Genomic DNA, 25,493 nt, shown 5'->3' on the forward strand with positions numbered 1-25,493 from the left:
TTTAGTGTGTCAGGAAATTTAGCTGGAGCCCTTATGTCTGACGTGTAAATTTTCTGTAACAGAATGTAGGTGTTTTTTTTTTAAGGGGGAAGATTAATTACGATTAGCCATTCTCTTGGAAATAGTATAGGCTAGCAATAAATGTATCTCATCACTCTTTTAACTCTGGCTCAGCTATCATTAATTTCTTCTGAGTTATGAGAAATCATATGAAAATGAACAGAAAATAATGTTTTTATTATTATAATTGGAAGGAATACATCATATACATATGCCTTATTCTGAAATCACATTAAGCCACATTTAACATAATGAGAATGAGTCATAAAGACTTGTGCACTTTCCCTACCCTTTCGGTTAGGAAGATTTCAGAAGCATTCACTTTTCATTTGATTTAACCATGATTTGTCATCTGACCTCATAAATTTATTTGGAAGAAACTTCTTGATTAGAGGTTATCTCCTCACTGGTGAATTATAGTATCTTCATTGCATCATCAACCTTTCCCTGCAGTGTCCTCATTACTTTCATTTTGGCCGAACAAAGGTAGGTGACAATATAAATTGCTTTTATAAGTTATAAGCTGTAAGTTGTGAAACCAACTTATTCAAACCAACCATTATGCAAACAATACAAAAACATAATTAACTAAAAGTAAAAGCACAATCTTTGGAGTTTCTCGTGGTCTTGCTGGATTGATGGGATTGTATAAGCCATTATTTTCCAAGCTTTTTCCTTCATTACCCAAATCCACTTATCAGAAAGTCTTTTATACCATTTATCAGAATGTCTTTATTATGTTTAGGTAATAAGTTTATAATTGTTACTTTAAAAAAAGATTTTGGGAAGCACTTATGTAAACTGAACACTTGTTCCCCCTTGTTCTTATAGCAGTAAACCAGAGCTTGCTTGCTTATCTATTTATTTATTTTTTTAGAAATGGACACCCCCTCATAGCAATAACTGAGCAACATACAAAAATTAAAACCATAAAATTAAACCAAGAGTCCAAATAACAAATGCCCAATGTTGAGAAAAGTACAACCAGGAAAAAAAATCACTAAAAACAATCAATTAACAGAGTTTGCTTAATTTCCTCACCCAGATGTCCAGTGGGGGGCATCTTAGCAGGGCACAAGAAAAGCAGAACAATATTAACTTACTTAGTGTTTGAGCAAGTATTCACAGCTCGTGACTGCAGATGCAAGAAAATCTGGCGAGGCCCTGTTGCAAGGTCCTTTTGCAAATCTTTTTCTTTTATTTTTTTTGGTTTATTACTCATTGCACTCTTAGCTAAATCTTAGCTAAACAGTCTGGAAACAAGGTTCAATTCTCAAATTCTTTATTTCTGCAACTTGATGTAGGAGTTTTTCCCTCAGTATTTTTCTTGCCCAGCAAGCCCTCAAAAATGTGATGATTAAATTTATACCTGCCTTTCTGCTTATAAATAATCTTATGTTACACAGTATATAAGCATTCAACCAATGAATATATTAAAATTATTATGGTTAACGTGCTGAACTAGAAAGCAATAGACTTTGAGTTCTAGGCTTCCCTTAGTCACATGAAAGCTGGCTGGGTAAGTTTGGGCAAGGACCATGTGGGTTGTTAAGTGAGGACCTCATATGACCCCCATCTTCCTGTCAGCTTTCTCTTCAATTTTGCTTTTGAGGAGCTGTCAGAGAATGTTGCAGAATGCAGTTATATGACTCAGGAACTCTTCAATGTTGTAATTGTAAGCCAAGCACCCAGATAACAATCATGTAACTGCAGGCATGCTGCAATAATCATAAATATGACCTTCTGTCATAACTATCATTCATTCAGTGCTGTCATATACTTGTGTTTCCCCCTTTCTTTTGGGCCCCAAATTAAGCACTACGCCTTACTTTTGTGGGGGGTATCTTATCTTTTTCCATATATGGGAGGCCCACTTCTGCTTGCTCGCAGGCGGGACAGGAGGATGTGCGGAGTACCAGTGCCACCGCTGCAAGGCGGGTGGTGGAGCTGTTCCATATGCCCCACACAGGCTTACCTCAGGGCCCCCGCAACCAGATTATCTACACCCTGATACCTGCCTCACAAGTGCAAGAAGTGGGACGGTGGCCACATAGGCACATGGATATTGGTGCTGCCACCGCAAGGCATATGTCAGGGCATGGATGGCCTGGCTGAGATGGTCCTGAGGTAAGTTGGTGCGGGGCATGTGGGGCAGCTCTGTCACCACCCCACCTCACCTCATGGTCACAACATTGTGAACAACCAGATGTAATGGTGGGCACCGGCTGAGCAGGCTCTTAATTAAGGCTTATTTTGTGGGATAGGGCTTATATTAGGCACACACGTTAAAAACATGCTATGGCTTATTTTCAGAATAGAGCTTATTTTTGGGAAAACGGGGTATTTGATGGGCATTGAACAAGTATTTGTTAAATGAGGACCACTTGTAAAATCAATTTAAGAATTAAAAGCTTGATGAAATTTTTGCCTACTTTTCTGAATCCTGGGAGAAGGTCCTTGAGACCATTCCATTAGCTGGAAGCAAGATAGAATAAGGTTGTTTTTTGCATACTAGATAGCAAAGCTTCTAGTCCTGTCCTGCTGCTCTAAACACTGCAGTTGATACTGGTAGATGAGAATTTTGCTGCTGATGGTTGAACTATGGAGTCCTTGGTGCTTTTTGAGCTTGGTGGTTTTCATGCAGACATTTCATTACCAAACTAGGTAACATGAGCACATTGATGACAACAACCAGTTTCAGAGAGCATCAGAGACCCCAGCTTGAGTTGGTTGATTCAAAGCACTTCGCAATAGCACTTAGAATTATATACCGCTTTACAGTGCTTTACAGCCCTCTCTTAAGTGGCTTACAGAGTCAGCATATTGCCCCCACAATCTGGGTCCTCATTTTACTACATTCTAACCACTGCATCACCAAGCCTTGATGTATGTATTAGCTTTATAATGGGAGAGGTGGTCCCTGACAGGGTAAGCCATATGCAAGTAGATGATTCCTTGGGCAACCTGACCACAAGATGTTTAAAGCTTTATAAACTAGCAACACCAACTTAAAATTAGTTTGAGCTAATTCATAGTTAGAACATAACTGATCATACAGGTGTTTATACATGTGTTACAAAAAGATCCTCCACTGCATATCTTAAGAGTATTGTGACAAGGCTGTGCTTGTCCAACAAAAGTTGCCAGATACAAGGTGCTCTTGATCAGTGAGGCAAGTTGGGTCTGTAATTATTTATACAGCAATTATCTGTTACTTTAAATGTGATCACCAGAATTAATTATTTCTCCTTTGGTTTCCAGAAGAGGAATTTGACTGTGGATGGCCATTTTGGTTCCTGGTCAGAATGGAAGCCTTGTACACATGTAGATGGATCAAGTGTAGGCATTTGCCTCTGTAGAACACGCTTATGTGATAATCCAGTTCCAAAATGTGGGGGTCGCCACTGTGAAGGGTCAAGTATTGAGATTGTTAACTGCTCTAGGTATGTAAAAAGTAAAATAAACAGTGTAATATTGAATTCTTGGAAGATTATTTGTATATGACCCAGGAGGTCATTGCTGACAGTAGAACTGCTTCATAGTTTATATGCCTAAAATAAGTTAGTGTAATAAAATATATATTACATACATTGTATGTTTGACAACAAGTAATTTTGGCTGCAGCTGGTGATAAAATGTGCCACTTATCAGGGCTCCAAACGTAGCAGCAAGCACAAAAATGATTCCATTCCCACTTAATCCAGGATAAATATAGATCTTGCCAGCAATTTGATCCAATCTTACTTTCTGGTTATGTTCAGATTCTGCCTTTTCTGGATTAATGGGCAGATCTGGATCCCCAACTTTATGACTTTAAGGAATTGGGATTGAACATAGCAGTTTGTTAAGTATACACTCAGTGTTAAACATGGATTTCTTACTGTTAAAATACTGAAGAATTCTTAGTTTTTTAAAAACAAAGAACTACGACAGAAAGAGAGCCCATTTGCTCTAGTGCTTAAGGCTCCATGTTAGAAACCAGGAGACTGTGAGTTCTAGTGCTGCCTTGCCTTAGGCTTCAAGAATCAACTGGGTGACTTTGGGTTAGTTGCTATCTCTCAGCCCAACTCATCTCACCGTTGGTGAGGACAGAAGAAGGAGGAAGTAAGTTTGTTCGCCTTTTTCAATTATTTATTATAAAAATAATAGAGGTGGCATAAAAAACCTTTCAAAATCCCTTCCTATAATATAGAGTCTTAAATTAACTATAGCAGACCTGTTTACCTAATACAGTGCAATCCTACCACAACAGGGTTTTTTGGAACTCATAAACTCCGCCTATATATACTGTTTTGCCTACTGTTTTTAACCCTTGGTTCAATATATTGGGGGAATATGGTTCTAAACTGAAGTATAGTTTTCAAATACGAACTGGTTTTAAAAATATGTTGAATCATTTGATACTATAAGAGAAAACAATAAGAGAGAAGAGAAATCTTCGCTACCTTAGAAAGATCTTAAAACTCGCTGTGGTTAAAATATGATTAACTAAAAGTTTTCACGAGTTCCAAGACTTACAATTTTCTAATTATATTCATATCTGAAATTTGGCAAACTCTAATTTAACTATTCAAGTTTTTTTTTAAAAAATGTTTAAAGTTCATACAGCTGAAATATTGTCAGCCCTTCGAGGTAGCCCAAACTAGAAACCAAAAACATGAGTATTAATATTACCTTTATTATAAGGTTACGGTAACAGAATCTTACAAAAGTCTGAAAGCGCTTCCACCCTCCCCTGCCTTTACTTTCCAGAGAACTAGGGAGGGTCCCTTATGAGATACTTTCTCTATCCCCTTCCCTTCTGTGGGCTCTCTCTTGTCCAACTGTTGTCCTGATTGTGGCTCTTCCTACAATCTCCCAAAGTTATTCTCACAACCCATTACAGAAACACATGTTTCTTTTATTTTAGTGGAATCAAAACTCATGTGAGAATAGGTAATTTGCTGAATTATGATATCTTGTCTTATGACTTTTCCAATGGTGATTTTGTTTAGATCAAAATATGCACAACTTATGACCCAATGATTGCAAAAACAACCACCAGAAACAACTTTAACATAATGGCAAAGTTGCTTAGTGATGGAAAGATTAAAAAGAATACTTCCGGTTAGACAAATCTTATTGTGAAAGGTTTTCCTCAAGATGTCTCAACCGGGAAAAATGGGATTTTCTGGAAGATCAGAGGATCTAACCATGTAATTAAGCCCATGTTAGATTGTCCATTTTTAAAAAGCTGCTTGGGCTTTGTAATGAGATTCTCTAGAGTTAATGAAAGGATATTTAATTGTTTTGTTGATCGTTATTGTTCTTGCTCCAAGTAACCCACAAAGTGCTTTCCCCCCTGTGGAATCAGATATTTCTTTAGACATGCACACCTAGAAATGACTGAGCATGATCTATTGTTCTTACAGAAATGGAGGGTGGACTCCATGGTCAGCTTGGTCTCCTTGCAGCACCACTTGTGGAATAGGCTTTCAAGTACGTCAACGTTCCTGCAATAACCCAAGCCCTCGCTATGGAGGACGTGTATGTGTTGGGCAGAACCGTGAAGAGAGGTAAGAGGCTAATATCTCCATCATCTGCTTCCCCTTTTTTTTGTATCTGGGTTACCATGTTGTATTTCTTTAATGTATTTCTTTAATTCTAAAAATAGAGTATAACTGGAGTTACCTCACAGGATATAGAAGAAAAAACAACATTAAAATGATTAACATTAAACAGATAAAATTAAAATTAAGGAGAAAAAAATGGAAGAACTTTTAGGCTTACATATTAAAATGGAGATAATCCATGTTGGAGAATATAAAACATTATAATATTATTATCAGAATATTATTCTGATCTGGAAATCTGCAGGTGAATGGGAGGGAAAAGCATCCATCAGAAAATATAAAATTAATACGAGATGATAGTATTGAACTGATACCACTGTTTTGCAAACCAGAAGATGCCCCAATTTAGTAACTATTTAGTAAATCAAACAATATAATTTTAAAGGCAAATTATTACATTCATTCATGGATGAAATGAGCTGATATTAACCATCATTTTCAAGTTTATCCAGAGATAATTACTTCACAACACATAGATAAAAGAAACCAAAATATTCTAACACACTTCCTGTTTTTTCCTATAGTAATAGAAAATAATGGGGCCGTAAAGATATGCTTCTATTGTTTCAGTAGTTACCTGGAAATTTCTTCTTCCTGAAATTAAATAGAGGCTGAAGGAGAATTATTTCAATTTTAAAGGAAGAAAACATTTTTTTCCATTTCTGGGAATGGAGGTGTTGAAAGATTTGATTGCATCTACAATGCTAGAATTCAACCTAAGAGAAAAGTGTGTATTCTGTTCAGATGTTCATCATTAGAGCGCCAGCTGCAATTGTCAGACCTGAAGATTTTATTTTACAATTTAACCACTGGCATAGTCTTCTATACCTTGCTCATTCTATCTCTGTGGGTATACGTACATGTATTTTTTAGAGCACAGAAAGGGGCAAAAAATGCCACAAGAATAACAGCTGTATGCTCAGTTGGACATTTTAGCCATACAGTTTAAGAAAAATGTAAATAAATGGAAGACATACACGACTATAATTTGGAAAGACATAAAGTAAAGACATGTCTCCCAAAGTGTAGATGTGAGAAGAAGCCAATGAAAGCAAATTCTTAGGAAATTCAGAACAGATAAGGTCCTTCTTTACACATCATGCATTTTGATTGTGTGTTAACATGCTGCATGTAATTCTGAGCTGAAATACAGACAATATGTAGTCCATTACAAGATAGTCCATTGATTACAAATGCTAGCTTACATAGGATAATATGAGCATGTGTCAGAAAAAAAAATGGAGTTCAGTTGTGGTTGTGACATCCTGGCCAGAAAATGCCAGGCTGATTGATACTGTCCTTACCATGAATATAAAACACTTATAGCATTTAACCTAGATACTACTAAAACTGGTAATTCAGTGTACACATTATATTATTAAGAAAGTTGTCTGGTACCCTTGATTGACCAAACCCCTGATGGGTAAAGGAACTTAGTATTTGTGGAACTATCTGGAAAAAGAACAAGGAAATAATAAGTGAAAAAAAGAATTTTGTTGTGTCTATGAAACTGAGGGAGTAAGAAGGATGTAATAGATCTAAATGAAGGTAGTCCAATCGTGTGGAATTGAGTTGATGGGTACACGCAGGGAGGAGTGTAGGTTTAATTATGAATGCAAAATATATGTAAAAAATATGAACAGTTACCATCTGAGTTGCAAGTACATTTGAAAATAGGAATTCTTAAGAGAAGAATACCTGGTGAATAGTGATAAAGAAAAAAGGCTAGATAAGTTTTGGAGAAAATTGTGCAACCTAAAAGAATGAAATCTGGGTGTGTGTGTGTGTGAGGTGGAATGACTCATTTTTATGTGTGACATGAATAGATTGGTTGAAACAAAACAAGACAATCAAATGAACAGTCATTTGGAGTTCCAAGATGAATATACTTAGAACTTCTATCAAAAAATATATTTCATGTATGTGGTTTAAGCATTAACCTATTCATACAAACAAATGGAAAAATGAATATAAAAACAAAAGTAAGGCAGATCTGATCATTTACAATGAAAGGTTGGTAGAATGTTAAAAATATAATAGCAATGGAGGGTTATAAATGTGGGATATTTTTTCATACTATAAAGTGTGGATCTTTAGGGAAAATGCACATAGAAAGAAAAAAAACCCTCTGGAGTGAAAGTTGGATGATTGAAAGAAGAGAAAGCATGGATCCTATTTGAATAAGTATTAGAAAATGCATTAATTTCCCATCAAAATGGGTGAAAAGTGGAAATAAGAAAAGTGTGGAAACAGCTTGGAATAAAAAAAAACAGTTATGTTTGTATTTTTCATAATAATACGGTATATCACTGATGATGTATTATAATATGTTGTTTTGGAAGTGGCTGAAGAGAACTAATGACATTTCCAGTAGATTGAATAAAATTAAAAATAAAAGTGATGAAGTGATGCAGAAAAAAAATGAATAAAATTGAAATGAGGGGATGTTGGAAAGAGTGTTTTAGACTCCATTTTATGACTCCATAGGAATCATAGCACTGTGGCAAAGATCAGAACTAGGAAAAAAATGATAAGGTTTAGCCTCTGACCAAAAAGCAGTGGAAATTATTGATGCACTAATTAAGTGCTGTGAGAAATTATAAGAATAGCAAATGTATTAATCAATTTAGCCTACCCAACACTGTCCTCTCCTTCATTTGGAGATGCATTGGTCACATAGAGAATGAATGAAAATGAAGTCAAGAGGCGTATGAGAAAAGAGTGAATGAGTTAAGGGGAATGTAAAACCCCAGGAAACCTGTCTTCCAAAAGAGAGTGGTGGGGAAGTAAAGAGTAAAAGGAATGGATAACGGAATTATTGCCATTTTTATTTATTTATTTATTTATTTTGTCAAGCAATTATTAGATAAACATGGTTATGAATACATGAAATGGATACGAATAAGAAAAAAAGAAACAATAGGACAGGGACAGTAGGCACGTTGGTGCGCTTATGCACACCCCCTACAGACCTCTTAGGAAAGGAGTGAGATCAATAGTAGACAGTCTAAGGTTAAAGTTTTTGGGGTTTGGGGAAGAAACCACAGAGTCAGGTAGAGTATTCCAGACATTGACCACTCTGTTGCTGAAGTCGTATTTCCTGCAATCAAGTTTGATGCGGTTTACCTTGAGTTTGTATCTATTGTGTTCTCTTGTATTGTTTTGGTTGAAGCTGAAATATTCATTGACAGGTAGGACATTGTAATATATAATTTTATGTACTATACTTAGATTGAACCGAAGGTGGCATAGTTCTAGGTTGTCTAGGTCTAAAATTTCAAGTCTGGTGGCATAAGGTATTCTGCTACGAGTAGAGGAGTGGGGGACTCTTCTCATAAAATATTTCTGGACTTTCTCAATTGTATTAATATTAGATATGTAATGAGTGTTCCAGACTGATGAGCTGTATTCAAGTATTGGTCTAGCAAATGTTTTATATGCTCTAGTTAGTAGAGTGATATTACCGTAGAAAAAGCTACGCAGGATTAGGTTAACAACTCTTAATGCCTTTTTGGCTATGTTGTTAAAGTGGGCTCTAGCAGTTAGATCATTTGAGATGAGTACTCCAAGGTCCTTGACAAAGTTTGTGTCATCAACAAGGTCTTGACTATTCAGCTTGTATTTTATTTTCTGATTTTTTTGCCAATATGTAAGACAGAGCATTTATTTGTTGAGATTTGAAGTTGCCATTTGTTTGACCATTCTGACACATAGTCGAGGTCTTTTTGAAGGGTAGCAGTATTGTCAGTGGTGTTGAACAGCTTTACATCATCAGCAAAAAGAACGCAGTTACTCTTAATATGATCACAGAGATCATTTATGTAGAGTATGAAAAGAGTTGGTCCTAGAACGCCGCCTCGGGGGACACCACTGTTGACAGGTACAGAATTTGATAGGATGCTCCCAATTTTGACCATTTGTTGTCTGTTTGACAGGAATGCTCCTATCCAGTTATGCAGGTATCCAGAGATACCATAAGATTTTAGTTTTAGGAGTAGTTTGTCGTGTACCACTGAATCAAAGGATTTACAACTGTATTACAGAGTTCAGCTAGGACCAAACTAAATATGTAAAAATCAGGTGTGTCCTGAAAACAGTACTTTGTGTAAGAAACAGGAGTCAGTAATCTTGAATCCAATCTTTATATAAATACGTTACGGCTAGATCAAGCTAAATTAGCTTTAAGACAGAAGGCTTAAGGAACAGAAGGTCATACCGCTGTCCTCCCATGGGATGTATTTATAAATAATCAAATTTTAGCTCCCAAACCAGCTTCATATTTATTGCAATATTTTACTCCTAAATTTAAGAGAGTTTTAAATGAAGCCTGTTTTAATGCCCTCCGTAAAGCTGTTTTAGAAAGGTTTTATAAGAACATTCCTTAAAGTACAATATTGTACTATATTATTGCTGTAGCATGGGTATAATAGAAACCACAAGTCATTTTTCCCCTTGTATTGTCAGCATTCTAGGGTCATTCATCGCCAGCTGATTACCTCTCTTTTAACTAAATTTTCAGGACATTCTGCTAATCTCTATTTACATTGCCTGCCAGACAGTCAAAACAGATTGCTAAATTTGTTACCTTATGTATAAATTCCATTCACAAATTGCCGATAACAGTTACCCCCACAGTTAGTACTAATTTTATTGTTTTAAGATATAAATAGATAAGAGTATGTCCATTGCAATTTACATTATTAAACATTGGAGCCTTGCCTATTGAGTCTTTAAACTTTCTGTCTTTTTAAGATTAAAAACTATTTGTGGAAGGGAAGAAAAAAAGTAAATATTGCTGATTAATTCGGAACAATGCTTATTATGTTTGACTGATTTAATTTATGAAAACAAATATCCCTAGGCTGGGCTTCCCTGGATATGTTATGACATACATATAGCATGGTTGTTGACATTCTTGCTAGGAGTGATAGGATCTGTGGTCCAAGCTATTCCAACACACTAGAAGTGAACCAGGCTAGGAAAGTCTGGATAGTTTGTGGATCTCTGATGAATGAAATAGAACTCTTTTGCCTAGTAAGAGTTAGTAATAAATTATTTAGCCAAATAACATCTGTTTTCTTTTTTTATGTACAAACAGGATTTTATCCTAAGTAGGTGTTCCTATTCTTATGTCAGTAGAAGGAACTAGCTTGTTGTTCTCTCTTCCTTCTCATTACTTAAAACCATTGACCACCTTGGAAGCTGAGCAGGGCTTGTTGGATATGTCAAAGGTCATATTACTTGCTTGACAGTTTTTTCATGTCACCTTCTCAATTCTATCTCATCATTTCTGGACATAAGGTCAGTGCAGACGTCTATGCAGTCAGAGACATAATACTCTTATATTATTTGTTTTGCAAACCATAAATCCTCTGAGTTTTGAGAACAGAAAGAAAAAAAAACAGGAAGAGGAATATCAGCAGGGAGAAAGCATTACCTGCTAGCTTGAAATGCTTCCAAGAGGATTAATTGGACTTTGCTCAGACTCCTGTGTTCCAGCAGATTCATTCCTAAAATGAGACTTTGAATCATATTTGAGATTTCTGGGGCTTGCTTGCTCTTTGCTGCAGGGAATGCACTTCTGTGCTGTGCATACAGGGAGGAAAATAATAAAACCGGCATCATGCCTCTTGTTTTATTAAATGCAAAACACTTTTCAACAATATTAAAAAAATCAGAGCTTTGGGAATGCACCAGCTCCCAATTGTCAGCTATTACTATCCGAACTGTGTATGAAGTTGAGTGAAATGGAAAACTGGTGAAACTGCATGGCTATCCATAAGTGACACAAATTGATAAAGCCCTGCTTGAAGGCAGGGTGACATTGAGCCTCCTGGGGTTATAATTAAGGCTATGCAGAAGCAAGCCTTTCTTGTTTAGAGGCCCAGTCTGGAGTTCTATAAATTGTTGGATATAGTCAGAGGTGGTTCAATTCTACTTTTTGCCTGGGTTAGGAGTTAGAAAGATTCAATTTTTTTTTCTTTAGCATGGGAAGATTGCAAGCCTACTGAGCTCACTTTTTTTTCCAGCAGAATAAAAAGATGCTTGCAAAAAATATTGGAGCTTCACAAGATTGTGAAACATGGCAATTTTCATAAAAGCTATTGTTCCTCTAACTTTATTACAGGACAGAATGTGATAAAAGTTTGTAATAAGTAGCCTTGCAGTATGTAAGAAAAAAGAAAGTTTCTGGAAGAACTAGTGATGTCTCTTCTTGAACATGATGGAACTGATAAATGGTTTGAGGGAGAAAAAAGTAACCCAATGGTTATTTCCACTCAAAAATATCATTTGGCTAGGTCTGCTAGCTAGCAGAGTTCATAAAGTACCATACATAACTGAAAAACTTCCCATAGTAAGCTGGAACAAATAATAGAACTCAAGATCTCTATCTTTCCATTATATTGGGGAAGCCATAGTTTATCTGAATATAAAGATCACTCTGATGGGATGGAAGACCAAATCTAGTATTCCCACCCCATTCCATTTTACATTAATATTATTTCTAGGTGTGACTGCTAGGGTACCACTGTTCTTATAGTATACTGGAGTTCCAAAGAAACTAACTGATGTTGTCAAGGTCCAAAATCAAGATGGAACACATTCTGACTCATTCTGTATAAATAAGAATCTGTTCTAGATTTTCTTTTCAACCTCATCATCATGGTTTGGTCAAATCTGGTTACACCTGTATGTATAATCATGTATTATGTTACATATTTGCATTTTCTTCTCGTTAAAATTTGGTAGTTAAATATGAATATCACAGTCGTTGAGGTCCTTTTATTGTGCAACTTCTGGTCTATCCTCAGATCTATAAAAGTGAATAAGAGTTCAGCACAAGATTTAATTTTTGGAGGAATGCTGTATGGATAATATACAAATGATCCTTGTTACCTGTTCTCTCTTATCCTTGGTTGAGCTTTAGAGACCAGCCCTCAATAAACGTGTAAAGATTCATGCGTATCCATAGTTTGGGCCTTATTTTTGTTTCTTTATACATGTACAAGATGGTGAATAGTATAGAATAAAAACTTTATTGTCACTTTAAATGTACACTAATCACATAAATTAAAATGAATTTTCATTGCATTCAGCTATCAAAACAACCATTATGCATATATCCACATATACACACATATATGACACAGAGAGCAATCACAGTCTAGTTCAGATGTATACATGTACGTGGCAAAAAAGATCCTGCAAATTTACAAGACGCATGGCATAAGTAACAAAGCTGTTACAAAAGCTAGTAGACCTATTATAGATACTTTGAAGCCTCCTCCCAGAAGGGAGCAACAGAAACAGACTGTGAAGTGGGCATGTGGGGTCTCTAACAATGCTTCAAGTTCTAAGCACATAGCACTTACAAGCAGTATCCTGAATAATGGGAAGTGAGCTTCCTATAATCTTCTCAGCTGTCCTTATCACTCTCTGTATGGACCTTCTATCTGAGGCATTGCTGCCACCAAACCAAACTGATGCATTTGTCAAAACGCTGTCAGTCGTGCCTCTGTAAAAGGTGGCCAGGACAGAAGGAGAAAGATGTCCTCTTCTCATCCGACCCAGGAAATGCAGGTGCTGGTTTGCATGCTTTACTAAAGAGACCAAGTCAAATTGTTGGTTATCTGTACTCCCAGATATTTAATACTATTGACCCCCTCCACAGCTGCAGCCTTGATACGAAGTGGAGTATGACTATGCCGGCTCTTTCTAAAATCAACAACGATCTCCTTTGTTTTGTTAAAATTCAAAACCAAGTTGTTTTTATTGCACCAAAGCCTTCACCACCACCTCCCTGTAAGAATCTTCATTGTCATCCTGGACAAGACCCACAACTGCCATGTCATCTGCATAGTTCACAATACGATTCATCACAGACCTGGCACGGCAGTCATGGGCCATCAAGGTGAATAGTAATTGACTCAAGACACAGCCTGGCCTGTGAAGAACCTGTACTCAAGGAGGTGGAATTGGAAACTTCTCTAAGAAGAAACTTTGCACATACATTTTTTCCAAAAAAAAACCACCCAAAAAGGAGTAGATTAGATTATCCTATACTGTTCCTTTATTTGGTCCTCTCCTCCCCTTCTCCGCTCTCTTAGTTGCAGTAGATTTCACTGAGCTAGCTTCATCACCATCCTTGCAGCAGCAGCCATGTTGTTTGAGTACCTGGTTGAGTCAATTTGTGTTAGCTTTTCTGCTCCAAACAGCTATTTCACAATCACAATGGAGAGGCCTCTTGATCGCTCAGTCAGAATGTAAGCCTATCACAAACAGCTTGTGGCAATCTCTTGATCACACTACTGAATGCTAGCACTGTCCTGCAGGCTGCTGGCATAATGGTCCTAACAGACTGAAAATAATTTTCAAAGGGGAGTAAAAGAAAGAAAAGGTAACATCTGGGGGTGGGGGTGGGGGGGAAGAAAACCTAAACAATGATAGGAATATCAAATCATGTTTTTATTTTTGCATCCAAGGCAGAATTATCTGATCCAAGCTCAAAAGGGGATGATGTCTGAAATTGAATTATCTTTCATTTCTAGACAATTATATTAATAAATCATCTTAATGCAACAGCACACTAAAGACCACATTAAATCTGACCTTGCTTTCCTTCTTACAGGTATTGTAATGAGCATTTGTTGTGTTCTCCGCATATGTTCTGGACTGGCTGGGGTGTATGGGAGCGATGTACAGCCCAGTGTGGAGGAGGCATTCAGGCTCGCTACCGAACATGCGAAAATGGTCCAGATTGTCCGGGTTGCAGTGTTGTGAGTAATATCTGCATTCGTTGTTTGCTTTGATATTTGTAGGACTTTAATATAAAGTCGAGAAGGTGATGTTGTATGACCCAGAGAAGAATTCAGAAATACACTAATCCATCACTACACAACAAATATTATCATTTTTAGAACTGTGCATGCGTCAGATATTACCCCCAAATGACTGTGGAGGACATGGGAACATGAATGCAGCATCTCAAAAAGCAGCTGCTTCACCTTTGCACACAGTAGAATGGAAGTTTGTGTGGCTGTTATTCTGTTGCCAGAGTTTTCCTCTTGCATGGGAGACTGCCCTGAGACCAGCTGGGTCTGCCCGGTGAATTTTTTTACTGTTCCAGTATTTCAGAGTTGCCTTTTACATTAATTCTATAGTTTTGCTAAGTTCTGCTGCTGTGCTGATCCGGGCTATATTCTGATTTGTGGATTTCTACCTTATTGTTTGGTACTTTTGACTGAGCAAAACCAGAAGCGTCCTAGATAAATGAAATCTATTTATATTCTGCCCGCACAAACACAGGTTAAGAGCATTCTCCATTTCACTTTACCTTTCAGTGGCCTCTGTATTGTAGACTTCCAGAGGAGGATTATTTTGATCTCCCTTAGTGAACCTTTAAATTTGAGTGGTAAATAAAAGGTCAGAGCAGTCCTATCGTAACATAACAGATCAAAGCAAGTTTTCTCTTCTGATTTTTTTATTTTTACTGAGGGGAGTGATTTGGCATTAACCCAAGAGAAGTCAACCATCACACATATTATGTAGGAGAAATGTGTTTCATTTTAGCTGCTGTAATTATGGCTCTCATTTGATTCAGTCATAAAGCCTGTTTGTGCTAACTATATACATAGAGTGAAAAATTAAATATTGTGAAATGAGCAACTAACCTGGGGACCCAAAATGAGTATTTAATGATGGACATTCTGCTAAGTATTGCAGAGACTATTAGTTTAGATGGCGCATTTTTCAGTAGAGGAGGAATCCAGAATCTACAACATCACATTTTTTACTAATCAGGGGTAGCTAGTTTAAAAGCTATGCCCTGCATGCCCATACTAAATGATTAAAGGCTGAATTCCCCCTAGCCCCCTTTTCTTGCTGTGGTACTACTTGAGATATCTGCCATTCTTAATCTAGCCGGTTACAGCACACATAAAAACCAGAACGATTCTAAACATGTTATGATTGCACCAAGGCACTGAGGAAGGGTACAGTTAGGTGGGAGTTTAGTTTCACCAATGCTGAGAAAACTTCAATTGAAGAAAAGTACTTGGCCAAATTAGTTGTATCAAGCCAGAGTGGGCTATGAGGTAGAGCTAAAAAGAAGCCAGGGGTTATGGCGCTGGTAACTCATCATTATATCTGTCAGGAAAACGTATTAGGAAGGTAATTTTTCTGCCCATGGAATTTCTTGTGTTGGAGCCCTGGGCCATTTCAAACTGCCTTGCTGTTCTCTGACAATAATGGGCAGGAGGGCGGGAATAAACAGAACAGTAGAACTGCTATTTGTAACATACATACGCTATAGGTGTTTACTTTTGTGGTGATGGTTTGCCTCATACATACCTTTAACCATTCAAATTCTAAATGTTTTGGGACAAGGTTATCCAAGAGAAGAGTCTTGATAGTTTTCCTCCCTTTCAAATTTCCTTTTCGGAACAATTTGCTTGTGATTTTCTAAAGCTATGTTTATGCTAGTATCAGTGGATTTTATTTTTAAAAAACAACTGTGGATACAATTTAAAATATTCAGTTTAAATAATCAAGTATATCCTTGATAAGTATATTAGACCATCAAATTATATTTTATAAAAAAGTATATTCCATTGTACCAGAATTCTATTTTCCACTGGATCTGGAGTTAGCAAGATAACCATTGTTGCCTACAGTAAATCTGTTAGCATCCAAATGATAATTTCTGCAGTTGTTAATGTTTTTTAAGCTTCTAGTTCAAGATTATTTGGTCCATGGAAGACTGAATCTGGTGCAATCTTTCAGCTTGCATATTAATCATATTATAACCCTGTTACAATTTACAGTCTGTCACCAGACTGTAAGCGTTGACAAGATCTGATCTTAATTATCCAAATTATCATACAGCATCATACATTTATCCCACAGTATCATAAACGTTGGAGGTTTTTAAGAAGAAACTGGACAGCCTTTTGTCTGAAATGGTATAGGATTTCCTGCCTGAGCAGGGTTGGACTAGAAGACCTCCAAGGTCCCTTCCAACTCAGCTATTCTGTTAAATTCTATTAAACCATGTCATTTCTTGTAGGAATATCAGACTTGCAATACCAACCCTTGTCCAGAACTGAAGAAGACAACTCCTTGGACTCCGTGGACACCAGTGAATATCTCTGACAATGGTGGGCACTATGAACAACGATTCCGATACACTTGTAAAGCACGACTTCCTGATGCAAGTTTGTTAGATGTGGGAAGGCAAAGGATTGAAATGCGCTATTGTTCAAAGGATGGCGCCACTGGGTGCGCAACTGATGGTAAGCAATCATCCACATAATCCCTGTCAATCTTTTAAGCTTGTTATAATAGAAGGTCTTACAGACTTCAGGAAGAAACACTAACTGCTTATTGTTACAGTAAATTAAGTGATGGAGTATGAACTGCAGGGAGCTCTTTTATGGCTGAACCTAATGGCATACACTTGGAGATACATTGTTCATCAGGCAGCAGTACTTCTCCTTTCTCCCCAGGTTTGTTACCCTCAGTACCTATGGTTGATGAACAAATCTGACCTCTGCAGTGGGGCAAACATAGCTGCCTCTGGCGTGGTCCCTATTATCTTTTCATTGTAGGGAATTATGGAGATAACACTGCTTAGAGACTGTTACAGCAACATGTGGAAAAGGACAGGTTGAGTGTGGGAAACAGGGAAAGTGTTAGGAAGAGGTTCAGACTGGCCCTTCCCTGGCTCCCTGGGGTACAAGAAGAAGGAAAAGGAAAATGCAACCAGGCTCATAAAACTGTTACAATAACCAATCTCAGTAAAATTCTAGTCATCTTGGGGTATCTGTTTCCTGATCTGGACAAGCTCAAAGAGTTAGCAGCAATTGAAGTAAGTAATAACTGCTGACATCTGTAATAGTTTATTGCACTTATTCATAGTGTCATGTTGCCTGCGAACATATCCAGGAAATATGAACACAAAGCACATCATTTAAAAATTAACTACTACCGCTCAGTTCTCCTGCAAAGAAACAAAAATCTATCTATCCGTTTATCTTATTTGTCAAATTTATATGCCATTCATCTTGTGGTACAAGGCAACACTAAACTGTATTTTTCTGTAGAAACATTTTTAATGCATAAAGGTATATGTAATGTGCTTTGAAGGAGATATTAATGTTTTCTTTTTGCAAATCACCCTGCCCCTTTAGTTAGCTTGACTGATCATTGAAGATTAGAATATATAGAATATATAATTAGAATATATTTTTAGAATTAAAAGTGATATAAAGCTATTGCTTTTTTCTGACATCTTTTAAACTTTTAAAATTCATCAGCATCTGATTTTTGATTCTACAATTCTGCAGTGCATACTTACTTACATTCCATCAAAAACTATTAATATTCTTCTTGTTTTTTCCTTGAAGACATTTCACTTCTCATCCAAGAAGCTTCAGTTCTGACTGAATGCTGGAGAATGGAAGGACTTCTATTCCTTGCAGTCATCTAGTTGTTAGCCCTAGACACCTCATTGATACTTAACAAGGCCACTGACCCATGATTTGCTAGAACTTGACACTATTGTCTGATTCCTTCCCTGTGTTGGTACAATTTCTTTAGCTTCCACATTGCTTTTATTTAGTGGGTGTTTGCCTAATGACAGTTTTGTCAAATCCAGACATCTCTGGATTTTTAGGGAAAAAAGGCTCAATTCTTTGTCTTGGGGAAAGATTAATGAGCCAGATATAGAGGTATAGCATAGAAATAGAGGGTAGAGAGTTACTGTTTTTTGTTTTCCTTCTCATTTGCCCTGCATGCTGGGGGATGTGCTTCTTTTAATACTCTCCTAGCTCTTGCAGCAAAGCTATCAATCCATGATTTGACAAGGGGGTTTGTTTATCACCCAACATCACAGAGTCTGACCATTATTAGTACCAAGAAGATGTGACTGGCCTGAGATTATTCAGGTGGATTCCTGGTTAAGGAAAACCTAGAATCTGGATCTTTGTGCTCCTATTCTGCACTTAACTAACATACGGATGTGGAATATTTGTGTTTTTGTCCTTGCAAATATCTCTTCTAAGGACAATGGCTGAGGCAGGGACAGTGGGAGAGTTAACCCCCATTGCACCTTCTGGTTGATTCTTCACTGTAAGATTTCGCTCTCTTGAATGTATTCTCTCAATTGTCCTGCAGTTGGAAGTAAAGTGAAAGTTGTTAGGTAAGTTCTAGCCAGATTTCAGCCATGTCTGCCATTCAACCAACTCAGATCCTGAAATTAACCAAATCTCTGGCATGGTTTTTTTTTTTTTGTGTGCAATTGAAAACTGGTAGTTGAAACAAACAAGAGAATCTTGATGTCTGTGTACAGATCCCCTCCCACATCTCCTCACTTGCCTTGCTCTTTCTGATTCTCTTCCAGCTGTACAGAGTTGTATACAGGCCTGAGTCTGGGAAATAAAACTTTATAGCCTGCAGCAGCTCATTTGAAATGCCAGCAGGACGATGTCTTCTACCATCCTCCCTGCAGCAAGGATTTTGTAATTAAAACTTCCTTTAACATGGCCTGTGTGCCTCATTTTTTACATCTTGTAGAATAGCTCTTCTGTTTTGGTTCCATTGTGACTATTTTAACATTCCTAATGCTGCACCTAAACACAAATTGTTATAACTCGTCTCATCTTTGACTCTTGATTCTGGGCCAGGAGACAACAATAGTAACCTTTGTTTGGCAGAATCTCAAGCACTTGAAGGCTTTTAATCGTTGTCTCTGTTGACTTTGTGTTGCTCTAATTAAAAAGGACCTGGTAATTGCAACTCTCGCAATTATTATTGTAAATTGAATAGTCTTGAGGATAAAGATAAAAACAGAAAAGAGCTAGCATCTAACTAAAATACTGAGGCAAGAAATATCAGATTTAAAGCTCACTTTTCCCTTTCAGAAAGCTTTTCTGTATAAATACTACATTTGCCAAGTACGGAGGATCCACCTTGTAGAGTTATTGTAAGGATGATTGAGATGGTGCTTTTGAACTGGTTTGGATGCTGTTTAGGTGCTACGAACTGTAACTGCATATAGGGAAACTACAAGGAATTATGAGAATGCTTCTTCTGTTCAGATAGCCGCTCGGCATACAGTGCCCCATTCCAGAATATCTTTATTTCCTTTCCCCATGCTCTAGAACAGAGGTCTCCAAACTTGGCAACGTTAAGACTTATGGACTTCAACTCCCAGAATTCTGGGAGTTGAAATCCACAAGTCTTAACAGTTGCCAAGTTTGGGGACCCCTGCTCTAGAATTAACATGGCGTGTTCTATAATGGTTAGGCCAGTCCCATCTCCTGCCTAGCGGGGTTTTTCCCCTCCCCAAAATATGTTTCCACTTTGTACTTTAATCTTGTTCTTCTTCTGCACATTGTTTTCAGTGTTGTAGACTCTGAATACACAGGTTGCTATTAGATATCTTTCTTAAATTGATGAGGGATCCCAGCAATTGGAGGTCCCTAATTATTTCAGCAAGAGGAAATGCAGATTTTTTTTGACAAAATAATAAGGCTGCCACCATACTTATTGGGAATTAATGAGAACACACCAGATTTTATCTAAACAAGCATGCCTAGAATTTGGCTATAAAGTAATTTAAAAACTAAAAGGAGTGGTGAAAAGGCTTTTAATGAAGTTGGTTACTTGTTTTGAAGAGTAATGGGTGAAAATGTCTCTACATGTGCAGTTTTCTTTGTAGCCATTCCATCTGGAATTGGCATTGTTCATTTGTTTACTTCTTACAAAGACTCAAAATTAATATGGCTGCCAAGAGTTGTATTGCACTTCTGTCTCATCCTTAAAAAAAACCTTTGTGTTGTGATCAATTGAAATGCATTTGCAGTACAAACAAAAATAAATGTGTTCTAAACCACAGTTCACTTTTCTTAAGTCATGGATAAAAACATGTAGCAGAAAAGCAAACATCACAAATACCCTAGATTTAAAAGTCACAGCATTCATTGTAAATGCAGTTATACATAATTCATCCTGGTCATTGTGTTCTTACAGAAAGTATATGCTACAACAGATACCCGTATTTGTTGTGTATTCTACACCTGATGGAACAGAGTCATTTTGATAAAAAGCAATGGCTTTTAAATTTTACTTGTCTATTTTACTTTTTACTTAGCTCATTATGCTTTAAAAACAACCATTTTAATCTTTAACATTAGCCTGTTTCAGTGCAATTAAATTAATATTATTAAAATCTGTTTTATGAATTCACTCTTCTTCATGAGACTTCTTTACTTTGCCAATCTTTCTGAAGTCTACCACATTTTAAATATGGACAATCCACATTTGTTACAAATTATATATTCAAGACAGATCTACACAGGAAAGACCAACTGAAGTCTGTTTAAAAACCACTCTTTTTTCCAACCAGTAGCCATTAGTCTGGCAGTGTCAGACTACATGATAAAGTTGGATCAGGTTGATAGTAAAGTTTTTTTTTCTATTATGAGGTATAGCCAGACTTCAAAATGACTTATAACCTTCAAAAGTGGAGTGTCCACTTTGGTAAAGCCACTAAGGGCCTGATTAAATTGCTTTGGGAATTGGAGTTTCATGGTTCACTGGCCAGTGTTATTTTTACACTTACACAGATTCCTATGAAGTATAACTGTCAGTCTTTGATACCATATTATAATCCATATGACAGAGTACTTCATAAGTGTTAAAAGTTACTCAGTCAGATGCAAATTAAATTAGAGCAAAGTTATCAATACATTTGCAGATTACTGCTGTGGTAAAAATTTTTATCCTGTTTATATTTGTATTCTTAGGCGATCTTTTGCATTCTGGGCATCGCTCCACTCACACTATCAATGGTGCTTGGTCCCCCTGGTCTCCATGGGCTCAGTGTAGTCGTGACTGCAACAGAGGTATTCGGAACCGCAAACGAATTTGCAATAATCCTGAGCCAAAGTATGGGGGATTGCCTTGCCTGGGACCTCCCTTGGAATACCAAGAATGCAACATCCTTCCATGCCCGGGTAAGTAGTCATATATATTCAACTTTGTATAACCCAATATGGAAGTAGTGGGAGACCAAGTGCTTTATGTTAGTGCCTTCTGCTTTATTTTATGCAATACTTCCTAAATGTTTTTTAAAAAAACATTCATTGTAAAGAAGGAATAATCTAGTTTTATTTCTTTAATTATACTCATTTCTGCATGAGAGCAGAAGAACAACTATGCTAAATCAAACCGAGTTAATCATTTTTTTTTAAATTTCTCATGTTGGTCAGCTAGATGCCAATAGGATGCTGCAAGCAAAAGATGAAGGCATATCCCTTTCCCACCATTTTCCCTTAGAGGTTTTATTTGGAAGTGTCCTGTTCCCAACATGGAGACGATATTGAATCCTCAAGACCAATAATGCTTGATAAACCTTTCCCTATTTATTTGTTAATTATAAACCATTCTAATCCCTCAATTTATCCAATTTCCATTTTTAAAGCTACCCACATTAGTGACTTATATCAGAGATCCCCAACCTTTCTTATGCCGCGGCCCGGTATCCCCAACCTTTTTTATGGCGCGCCCGGTACCGTGATAGCTGGGCGCGCCATCTTTTTGATGAAAAGTGCTTCCGTGAGCTTTCTACCCGGAAAAGCTCACCGGAAGCACTTTTTCATCAAAAAGATGGCGGCGCCAGCAAACCAGCGCCCGGTAGGACTTGTTCCACGGACCGGTACCGGTCCGTGGACCGGTGGTTGGGGACCCCTGACTTATATTATCCTTAAGTGGTTTTTTTCCCTTCTCTTCCAGTGCAGACCCATAGCTTTAGCGGTTCTAGAAATCATGCTGTACCTGATTATAAACTCTTCAGACATGCAAAGAATTGAAAGCATTTTAGCCTTTTCAAGTAGAGGTGTTTAAGAACAAAGCTGGAAGAGACGTGGGAGATATTCTAGTCCATCCCCTGCTCAAGCAGGAGACCCTAAACCATTTCAGACAAGTGGCTTGTCCAGTCTCTTCTTAAAAATCCCTGGAGGCTTTTAAGAAGAGACTGGACAAGTCACTTGTCTGAAATGGTTTATGTGAAGACCTCCCATGTCTCTTCCAGCTCTGTTCTGATTGATTGAAGCCTATAATCACTTGGTTGCTCTCTTCTGTTTTTTTCCAGCTTTATTAAATGCTTTTCCAAGTGTAGCAGTCAGAGCTAAAACAATATATTATAGTTTTGTTTAGAATTTAGAATAGACTTTAGCATTTTTATTTTCAGCCCCCTCCTAATGAATTCCTAGAATGAAATTTGCCTTTTTCATTGCTTTTGCAGACTCACTCAATATCTGCATGGTACTGTCATTGTGATTTCTTTCCTTGCCTTCACATCAGATAGGTTACTCTGAGGTCGACATTTGTTTTTGTATCTAATGATCAAATAATTGATAAAGAAGTAACCTCCACTCGCCCCAGAGGAATATCTATGAAATGAGAGGATATGGATACATCACCCAAGAATTGAGCCCCTTTCTACAGGGATATCTTGTTTATCCTTGAAATGATACCCTCCTTCTCTAAAGCCCTCCTTCTCCCTGACAACAAGGGATTGCCATTGTAAGAGCAGGACAAAGTTTATCACATCCCATAAATCTCATCTAATCTATCTGGTTGTCTGAGCATCCTTATCTCAGCTGCTGTAGTCTCAAGATCAAGAAGAGTCACCAAGAGGCAAATAGTTACACATTTGACACTGTAAAGCAGGGGTGGGCAAACTACGGCCCGCGGGCCACATCCGGCCCGTTGGTCTGTCCAGTGCGGCCCGCCCCTGAAAAAAAATCGCTGCCATTGGTCCGTCCAATCCGGCCCGCCCCTGAAAAAAAATCGCTGGGCGTGGCGTAATTGCCCTGTGCCGCGTGGCCCCCAAAGCTGCAAAACAGTGCGGAGCGATCTAGGGGTAGGAAAGAAAAGAAATTTGCAAAGGCCTCGGCTGGGAGTTCGAAATCACCTTCGAGTGCGACCTCTCCGAAGGTGAGTCCCTGCCGATCCCCCCTTTTTTTTCCGGGGCTTCCAGGCTTAAACTTTGCAAAGGCAAAGCTTGCAGGCTGGAACGTCTTCCCGCCGAGGAGCGGGAAGGGTTCCACCCGGCGGGCGGGGCGGGCTGCTTGGATCCACCTAAAGTTAGGCCACTGCTGGTGGAGCTTTGCCCTGCCTTGGTGCCCCGTTTCCCGGCTCGGCGGTCCTGCTCGGGCGGCACTTTAAAAGCCTGCTCCCAGCACCCGAGCAACTTCCCAGCCCAGCAACTTTCGGCTTCGTTTTAACTCGTGGGCGCTCGCGCCTGGCCCCGAGCCGCGCGGCGGAGGGAAGCCCGGCGGGCGGGCGGGCAGGCTGCTTGGAGGAGGCTCCGGGCTTCCCCTCCGCCAGGCGCGAGCGCCCGCGAGTTAAAACGAAGCCGAAAGTTGCTGGGAAGTTGCTCCGTTTTCCAGGGCTTTGCAAAGGCAAAGTTTGCAGGCTGGAGCGTCTTCCCGCCGAGGAGTGGGAAGGGTTCTGCCTGGCGGGCGGGGCGGGCTGCTTAAACTTTGCTCGGGTGGCACTTTAAAAGCCTGCTCCCAGCACCCGAGCAACTTCCCAGCAACTTTCGGCTTCCTTTAACTCGTGGCGCCGCGCCTGGCGGAGGGGAAGCCCGGAGCCTCCTCCAAGCAGCCTGCCCGCCCGCCCGCCGGGCTTCCTTCCGCCGCGCGGCTCGGGCCAGGCGTGAGCGCCGCGAGTTAAAAGGAAGCCAAAAGTTGCTGGGAAGTTGCTCGGATTTCTGGGGCTTCCAGGCTTAAACTTTGCTCGGGCGGCACTTTAAAAGCCTGCTCCCAGCACCCGAGCAACTTCCCAGCAACTTTCGGCTTCCTTTAACTCGCGGGCGCTCGCGCCTGGCCCCAAGCCGCACGGCGGAGGGGAAGCCCGGCGGGCGGGCGGGCGGACTGCTTGGAGGAGACTCCGGCTTCCCCTCTGCCAGGCACGAGTGCCTGCGAGTTAAAAGGAAGCCAAAGTTGCTGGGAAGTTGCTTGGTTCCGGGGCTTCCAGGCTTAAACTTTGCAAAGGCAAAGTTTGCAGGCTGGAGCGTCTTCCCGCCGAGGAGCAGGAAGGGTTCTGCCCGGCGGGTGGGCGGGCTGCTTAAACTTTGCTCGGGCGGCACTTTAAAAGCCTGCTCCCAGCACCCGAGCAACTTCCCAGCAACTTTCGGCTTCCTTTAACTCGCGGGTGCTTGCGCCTGGCCCCGAGCCGCGCGGCAGAGGGGAAGCCCGGTGGGCGGGCAGGCTGCTTGGAGGAGGCGACCGGCGGTGCTCCGGCAGCAGCAAGAGACAGTTTCGCCGGGCTCCGCTCAGGTGTCCGGCTGGGGCTGTCAGGAGTTGCTACCGCCCGCGCAGCTCCGTGCGGCTCCAGTCCCGTGTTGCCTTGGGAAGGAAAAGGCAAAACCAGGAGGGCCGCTGAGCCTGAGCCTCCGGTGCCGCTGCTCCGTTGCAAAGCACCGCCGCGGCTCTTCCTTTTTGCCTTTCCCTTCCCGAGGCAACGCGGACTGGAGCAGCCGGAGCCGCGCCGGCGGTAGCAACTCCTGACTCAGAGGGCCTCCGAGGGGAGGGGAGCCTCCGAGGGGAGGGGAAGGAGGAGAAGGGGGGGGAGGGGGGGCGATTCCCAAAAAATCTTGTGCTGACCCGGCCCGTCTGTCAAATTTTAAAAGTCAATGCGGCCCCTGAGCCAAAAAGTTTGCCCACCCCTGCTGTAAAGTAACCTGGAAAATTCCCCCTCACTTGTTGGCCTTCTCCTTCTATACTAGTTATTACTTGTAGCTTTATATTCTTC

At 39.3% G+C, this 25,493-nt stretch overlaps 1 protein-coding gene across 4 annotated transcripts in view; it reads left to right on the forward strand.

Moving 5' to 3' along the window:
- SEMA5A (semaphorin 5A) overlaps positions 1 to 25,493 on the forward strand; it is a 199,139-nt gene that overhangs the window by 165,267 nt on the left and 8,379 nt on the right. For all 4 annotated transcript variants that reach the window (XM_087961104.1, XM_087961101.1, XM_087961103.1 and 1 more), the window contains 5 exons: positions 3,322 to 3,503; positions 5,472 to 5,615; positions 14,302 to 14,449; positions 16,738 to 16,963; positions 21,479 to 21,688. In XM_087961104.1, coding sequence (XP_087817230.1) covers positions 3,322 to 3,503; positions 5,472 to 5,615; positions 14,302 to 14,449; positions 16,738 to 16,963; positions 21,479 to 21,688 — 910 coding nt within the window. The remainder of the gene's footprint in view (positions 1 to 3,321; positions 3,504 to 5,471; positions 5,616 to 14,301; positions 14,450 to 16,737; positions 16,964 to 21,478; positions 21,689 to 25,493) is intronic.

This window comes from Notechis scutatus, chromosome 3 (assembly GCF_049901735.1).
Source record: "Notechis scutatus isolate UNSWTSFEM ecotype Mainland chromosome 3, rNotScu1.2, whole genome shotgun sequence".
In the NCBI taxonomy this organism is placed as follows: Eukaryota; Metazoa; Chordata; class Lepidosauria; order Squamata; family Elapidae; genus Notechis; species Notechis scutatus.